This window comes from Ipomoea triloba, chromosome 13 (genome assembly GCF_003576645.1).
Source record: "Ipomoea triloba cultivar NCNSP0323 chromosome 13, ASM357664v1".
Lineage (NCBI taxonomy): Eukaryota > Viridiplantae > Streptophyta > Magnoliopsida > Solanales > Convolvulaceae > Ipomoea > Ipomoea triloba.
Window position 1 is genome coordinate 15,609,275 of NC_044928.1, and position 7,569 is coordinate 15,616,843.

At 37.7% G+C, this 7,569-nt stretch overlaps 2 protein-coding genes and 1 pseudogene across 2 annotated transcripts; 2 read left to right on the forward strand and 1 right to left on the reverse strand.

Moving 5' to 3' along the window:
* Positions 1-411, forward strand: part of LOC116001262 — a 9,045-nt pseudogene extending 8,634 nt beyond the window's left edge.
* A 17-nt stretch (positions 412-428) lies between these two features.
* Positions 429-4,131, forward strand: LOC116001263. Its single transcript, XM_031241149.1, has 5 exons — positions 429-1,215; positions 1,295-1,492; positions 1,610-2,726; positions 3,421-3,567; positions 3,999-4,131. The coding sequence occupies exons 1-5, from the start codon at positions 429-431 to the stop codon at positions 4,129-4,131; spliced, it is 2,382 nt and encodes a 793-aa protein (XP_031097009.1).
* A 1,948-nt stretch (positions 4,132-6,079) lies between these two features.
* On the reverse strand, positions 6,080-7,150 carry LOC116001264. The gene is made up of 2 exons (XM_031241150.1): positions 6,436-7,150; positions 6,080-6,354 (listed from the first exon to the last, which is right to left on the reverse strand). Exons 1-2 carry the CDS (start codon positions 7,148-7,150, stop codon positions 6,080-6,082), a joined length of 990 nt encoding a protein of 329 aa, XP_031097010.1.
* Positions 7,151-7,569: the final 419 nt, after the last annotated feature.

Below are 7,569 nucleotides of genomic sequence, written 5' to 3' on the forward strand. Positions count from 1 at the left end.
GTTTATACTATTGAATTTCAGAAGCGTGGATTACCACACGCTCACATTCTAATATTCCTACAAAGATTGGTAATACCCTTTACATCAGAAACTATGGATAATTTCATTTCTGCAGAAATTCCTGACAAAGAATTAGACACTGATTACTACCAAGCTGTTCAAGAATTTATGATTCACGGTCCATGTGGAATAGAAAAGCCCAAATCTCCGTGCATGGTGAACAACAGGTGTTCAAAACACTTCCCAAAGAAATTTGTTGATGTATCCACTTGGGATGATGAGGGTATCCAATATACAAGCGTCGTGACAATGGAAAAACTGTGGAAAAGAATGGTGTGCAATTGGATAGCAGATAAGTCGTACCACATAATAGATACTTGCTTCTCAAATATAAAGCCCACATCAACGTAGAATGGTGTAACCAATCTATGTCAATCAAGTATCTATTTAAGTATGTGAACAAAGGTAATGATAGGGTCACAGCGGAATTCTACAGGAGCACCACTGATGAGCGGTCAAATGAGGTTGTAGATGAGATCAGCATGTATTATGATTGCAGGTATGTTTCTGCCAGCGAGGCAGCTTGGAGACTTCTTAGCTTTGATGTCCAATTTAGGCATCCTCCTGTGGAAAGATTAAGTTTTCATCTTCCAGATTGCCAATCAGTTGTGTTTGAGGATGATGACCGTATAGAAAATGTACTTAATCGACTGACAGTAAATCAAAGCATGTTCACTGCATGGTTTGATGCTAACAAGAAATATGATTCTGCTAAGTCCTTGCCTTATATTGACATGCCAACCAAGTTTGTGTGGAAGAAGGATATTAGAGAGTGTCATCCAAGGCAGAAAGGGTTCGCCATTGGACGGATTTTTTACGTACCTCCTGGAAGTGGTGAAATATATTACTTGAGATGTCTCCTAAATGTAGTTCGAGGTCCTACAAATTTTGAAGACATCAAGTCATATAAGGGTGTAATATATCCAACTTTTCGAGATGCCTGCTATGCAAGAGGGTTGTTAGATGATGATAAAGAGTACATTGATGCAATTAATGAAGCAAGTCAGTGGTCTACTGCTGCATCAGTGAGAAAATTATTTGTTATATTACTTACCTCAAACTTGGTTAATCGCCCGGAAAATGTTTGGAATGAAGTCTGGCATCACCTATCAGAGGATGTACAATACAACAGACGTAGAGTGTTGCAAGAAAGAGGTATGTGAAAAGGTTATTTAATATTCTCTTTATGTTGTATAATTTTTTGAAATTATTTTTGTGACATTTTTTTTTACAGATTCAGAGTTGTGTTTATCTGATGATGACAAGAAGAATTCGGTGCTGATTGAAATTGAGCGATTATTACAGTTGTACAACAAGACCTTGAGCGATTATCCTCAAATGCCAATTCCAAACTATGATTCAGAATGGCGATGTGATAATCGGCTGTTGTTTGCTGAGCTCAATTATGATCGTGTTGCATTAAGAGATGAGAGTGAGTTGATGGAAAAGCAATTGACTGATGAGCAAACCGTTGTATACGATACTATTCTACATGATATACAACAATAAAATGGGGGCCTCTACTTCGTATATGGATACGGTGGTACAGGGAAAACATTTGTTTGGAAGGCATTATCAGCAAAAATACGGTCACAGGGTGATATTGTCATCAATGTTGCATCTAGCGGTATTGCATCTTTGCTTCTGCCAGGAGGTCGAACTGCACATTCAAGATTCGCAATACCAATTGGTGTTACCGAAGATTCCACATGCAACATCACTCAGGGCAGCCACCTTGCCGAATTAATTATCAAGTGCAAACTTATAATATGGGATGAAGCACCAATGATGCACAAACACTGCTTCGAGGCACTTGATAGGACATTGCGTGATCTCTTGCGGTTCAGTGATCCTCATAGTAACAAAAAAACCTTTGGTGGCAAGACTGTGGTTTTGGGCGGTGATTTTAGACAAATTTTGCCAGTCGTCCCTAAAGGTTCGAGGCAAGATATTGTTTCAGCTTCAATCAACTCTTCGTATCTGTGGGAGTCGTGTCAAGTTCTTAGGTTAACAAAGAATCTAAGACTGAACAATAGGGAACCAGGAGTGGATATGCAAAAGGTTGAACAATTTGCGTCATGGTTAGCTGCTATCGGAGATGGGACAATGGGGGGGCCTAATGATGGTTATGCAAATGTCCAAATCCCTAATGAAATGTTGTTGCCATCCCCTGGTGATCACATAGCCACAATTGTTGATAGCATATTCCCAATGTTCAAGGAGGGTTGTTGTCAGCAAAAATACATGGAAAGTCGTGCAATTTTGGCTCCAACACTAGATGTGGTCAATGCAATCAATGAGTATATGACTGATTTGCATGTTGCTGAAAGCAAGACCTATCTAAGTTGCGACACCGTCTGCAAATCTGATTCAAGTGATGGTATTCTAAATGATATGCATACTCCTGAATTTCTAAATGGGTTAAAAGCTTCTGGAATCCCTAACCATGCTTTAACTTTAAAGGTTGGCTCTCCGGTGATGTTATTGAGAAACATATATCACTCGATGGGACTGTGCAATGGTACAAGACTGATCATTACCAGGTTATCTGATCATGTTGTGGAAGCAAAGATTGTAACTGGAAACAATGTGGACAAAATTGTCTTGATTCCACGGATGTCAATGACCCCTACTGATACAAGATTGCCTTTTAAATTCCAAAGAAGGTAATTTCCATTAATGCTCTCATACGCAATGACTATCAACAAGAGTCAAGGTCAAACTTTGACGCATGTAGGGTTACTGTTAAGGAAACCGGTATTTGTTCATGGACAACTATACGTTGCTGCTTCAAGGATTAGCAACCCTAAAGGTTTAAAAATTCTAATAGCGAACGAAGAAGGAGAGAGTAATAATTCTACTACCAATGTTGTGTACCATGAAGTTTTTAATAATTTTTAAATTATTATTGTTAATAATATATTTGTTGAATTTTCATGTAGTTCCACAATCGTACCTAAGTAGAATTCAGCACAATGTTAGCCAAATGCTTTTAGTAAATTTTTATTCTCTACCATGATGTTTTTAATAACATTTAAGTTCCTAATCTTAAAATATTCATTTTCTGTTTAATAAATAGCATTAATCTCATCCGTGCATCGCACGGGTATAATACTAGTTAATATCAATACTGCCATTCATTCTACATTTCTACCACCAAAAGCCCAAAAGAAATACACAAATCATAAAATACCATAGCCCTAAGCCCAAAAGAAATACACAAATCATAAAATACCATAGCCCTAAACCGTAAAGAAATACACAAATCATAAAATACCATAGCCCTAAACCGTAATCCTTATTTCCTTACAACCACAGACGGTTCCCTAAACCGTAATCCTTATTTCCTTACAACCACAGACGGTTTTCCCCTTCTCCCACGTCTCTCACCGCCTCTGTACCTCCGCTCTCGCTCCTCATTCCTCACACCGTCATCGACTCTGCGGCTCTGCGAACCCCACCTCAGCTTTACCCTTCAGCCACTCAGCTTTGCTTCATTAAGTCACCGTAAGGCCCAAAGTAATTTTTATTTTTTTACATATTAAAATTAAAATGGATTTCATACACTGCCATTGTTGCGACTCTCTGGATTTCATACATTAAATTTTTACATATTTCATACAAAAAACTCACTGACACTTGTTGTTAATGTTTGAAATTTTTGAGAAATGACCAATGTTTGAAATATTTGAGAAATTAATTCTGGAGTCTGGACAGTGTTTGAAAATTATTGTGTCTCAAATTTTTAAGTTTGCTCATTAATATTTTATGTAAATTTTTGAGAAATAACCAATGGAGTTTCAATTGTGTAAATTTTAAAACAGTGTTACTGCATTGGTACCATTGATTCGGTTTTTGGGTAGGTTATGTAACCGCCGTTAGCTCACCCCTAATTCACTCATTCACAATTTCACATTCATTATTTCATTTTCTCACAGCTCACTGTCGTCTGCCTCACTTTATCTTCCCGCTTCAGAGCCAGAGACCACTTCTCGCATCAGCCGCCGCTCTCCTTCCACTTCAACAGTTTTGTCGGTGCCGTGTAAACGTGCTGCTCTCGGCAGGGGGTAACTGGGTAAGTTCCAGCCTTCCAGGCCTCCAATCTCCTCCATTTACTTGAGGTTTTTTTTGGTACCGGTACTACTGTTTTCTCAGGCTAAACTGCCTGTGGGTACCAGAGTCTTGCTTGAAAATTTTGAATGCTTTAAACTGTGAATGTGTATTTTGTAATCTGTAATAAAAAATTTTGTATTAAACTATAATTCTGTGCTTTCTGAGTTTTTAGAGATTTGGGTATTAACTATTAAGCTCTGGAAATGGTTGAAGTTTGTTAGGAAGTTGTAGTGGGTGTTTTAACAATTTAACATCATGTTTTGGAGTAGCCCACGCCAAGTTACTAAGCTGCAAATGAAGTGCATAAAGAGTTCTTATTTTTTGCCAAGAGAGTCACAAACCAGAAACACTCTAGGCCATAAAGCTCTCAGAACAAGTAATGTCAAATGTACACATACTTAACCATAAAGAATATTGTTTCCTAGAACCACAAAACTAGTATAGAGCTGTGAGAACACTTCTGCTCAAATGTAGTTAAAACTAGAATAATACTGCACTTGCTACTACTAGAATAAAATGGACATGATGATTTGAAGTTAAATTAATTACTCCGTATTAAACTTTAACTAGTTAACTTATTTTGGATAAAAAATTGTTCTTAGAAATATATTTGCAATTGATACTACTTGATTTAAATTTTAATGTGCTCAACACTTCGGTTTTTAGTTTTAGTTCAAATGGTTCAGCCTGCTTGATAAGCTCGACAATCCGAGTATTAGGGTTAGGGCTAACCTGAACCCGAAAATAAAATAATAAAATAATTGATAAGCCTGACAAGATTTAAAAAGGCGAAGGCGTGCCTTGAGACGATTTGTAATTTGAGGCGAGGCGTAAGCCTCAATTTTTTTCTACAGAATATATTAATAAGATGTAAACATTATTTATAAGATTCAAGTTTCATTAGCTAAAAGTATTGTCTCAAAAAAACACACCACAGCACAAAACATCAAGCATAATATAAGTCTAAAGCAATCAAACACATAACAATCCGAGATTAATGTCATAAACAAACAACACATTATAAATCATAATGAAACTTCATCTGAAGAATCATTATACTCTATAGCCTCATCATCCTCATTTCCATCATCATTATCAAAATCTTCCCAATCATCTTCATCTTCATCAACTAGGTGCAATTTTCCCTTTCCCTTACTTGACCCTCCCTTGGCACTAACTTTCTTGCTTGAAGATTCATTTGGTTGAGTTTGAGTTGCTTGTGATGGCTCCCCCTCAAAAACATCAACATCAAGGTCATCCACAGTTAAATGGGCAGCATCTTCATCATTTTCACCTACAAGTCATTCATCATCCGATGGAAACTCATCAATCAACAAGCTATCTTCATCATTTACCAAGGACTTCAACTTCAAGTGCCTATCCTTTAATTTTTTGTTGTACAAAATGTACACCAAAGCATTCATCCTCGTTGTGGTCAAGCGGTTTCTTCTTTTGGTGTGCACTTAATTGAATGCACTCCAATTGTGCTTGCATCCAGAGGAAGAACAAGTGAGGCCAAACACTTTGATTGCAAACTTTTGAAGCTCTGGAGTGCCATCTCCATATTGAGTCCACCATTCAACTAAAAAATAGTAATATTTAGTATTTTTGTACTTGAATACACTATAATTAAGTAAGAATTTAAACTTAAACAGTTAAACTTACCGGGAGTTCGTTTGTGAACTGTGTTCTTTGCTTGAGCCAACCCAAAAAATCCTTCTCGACTGTGAAAAACACTACATTGTAGGTCAGCTTTTTCCATGTCATTTCTATTGGGTATGAGCTTGTCCAAACAATGGAATAACCCAAGCTTGATCTCTGGATGTGTAGAAAAATTAGGAGAATAATGGCAACGGGGATTTAGGTAATAGGCAGCTGCATGCAAATGTCGATGCATCTGAAAATCTCATTTCTCATCAATAATATCCCATATCTCCTTGTTATCTTTTTCTTCACCACCCAAGTTCTTTGCTATCTTCTCTTTGGCTTCATCCATTGCATTATAAAGAAAACCCATAGCAGGCTCTTTTTCTCCATCAACTAGCCTCAACAATTCCACCAAAGGTTTTGTAGTCTTGATAGCATAAATCAAGCTTAGCCAAAAGTTGTTATCCTTCAGAATTATTTTCCTCGCTTCTTTTCCATCAGCTTTGCTTGCATAGATTCTAATGGTTGCCTCAACTGATAAATGCTTTGCAACGTCAAATATGCAGTGGCAAATCTAGTGGCAGCTAGCCGGATAAGCTCTCTACTGGTAGTTGCTTGCATTATCGGTTATAACTTGAACCACAATTTCTTCACCAACTTCCTCAACAACCTCATCAAGTAACCGAAATAACAATTTAGCATCTTTAACATGCTCAGATGCATCAAGACACTTCAAAAAAACTGTACCACTTGGATTATTGACAAGGAAATTAATTAGACTCATATGTCTAACATCTTGCCAACCATCAGACATGATTGAAACCCCCGTTACTGGCCATGTACTCTTGATGTCATCAACAAATCTTTTCGTTGTTTTCAATTCTTCTTTCAAAATCCATGTCCTAAGCTCGTACATGGTGGGAGGCTTAAGTCCCCGACCATATGCACCAACCGATCGAAGCATGTTAACAAATGAGGGACTCCTTGCCACATTGAAAGGAATTGCATTTTCATAAAAAAACCTCCCAGTATCTAAACATACTTGTTGGCGTAGTTCCTTTGCATTTTGAGGAGGTGCAATAGTTGTTTGCTCACCACTTGAATTTCCTTTAACCATGTATCTATCCATAGGCCCACGGATGCCTCTCTTAGAAACCGAACCACCGGAAGCAACATTGCGGATGCCTCTCTTAGAAACCGAACCACCGGAAGCAACATTGCCTTCATCCTCGCCTTCCCTTCCACTACCGAAGTATGAGCCAACTTCCACACATTGCTCAAAATCCATTTCGAAGTATGAGCCAACTTCCACACATTGCTCAAAATCCATTTGTGCTAAATTCTTTTTGGTTTTCAATTTGTTTAAAAGATCAACAAATTATTGCTTAACGGCTTCTGGAACTTTATCACACGGTTTAACACCAACTCTTGTCCCGGCAAGATGATGTTTCAACCTTGACACACCAACTCTTGTCCCGGCAAGATGATGTTTCAACCTTGACCCCCCCCCCCCCTTTTGACAACTTTCTCACAATAATTGCATCTAACATATTTATATGCCTTCTTTTCTTCACCATCATGAACTACTTCAACACAATGGTTCCAACCCGGATCTGTTCTATTTTTTGCACCCGTAGTGTAACACCCCAATTTTCACATCTTGGATTTATTTCAAAATCCTTAATAATACATTGTGAAAGCATCTAACCAGCAGAAAACTGGGTGTTACCGCCACGCTTAGGTATCTCT

Bases quoted from the DNA above. Each gene is read 5' to 3' on its own strand.
- LOC116001263 (XM_031241149.1), top strand. From the start codon at position 429: ATGTCAATCAAGTATCTATTTAAGTATGTGAACAAAGGTAATGATAGG. The intron at 1,216-1,294 runs GTATGTGAAAAG...TTTTTTTTACAG, and splicing joins TAGAGTGTTGCAAGAAAGAG to ATTCAGAGTTGTGTTTATCT. The intron at 3,568-3,998 runs GTAAGGCCCAAA...ATTTTCTCACAG, and splicing joins CTTTGCTTCATTAAGTCACC to CTCACTGTCGTCTGCCTCAC.
- LOC116001264 (XM_031241150.1), bottom strand. From the start codon at position 7,150: ATGGATTTTGAGCAATGTGTGGAAGTTGGCTCATACTTCGAAATGGAT. The intron at 6,355-6,435 runs GCAACTACCAGT...AGCATTTATCAG, and splicing joins AGTTATAACCGATAATGCAA to TTGAGGCAACCATTAGAATC.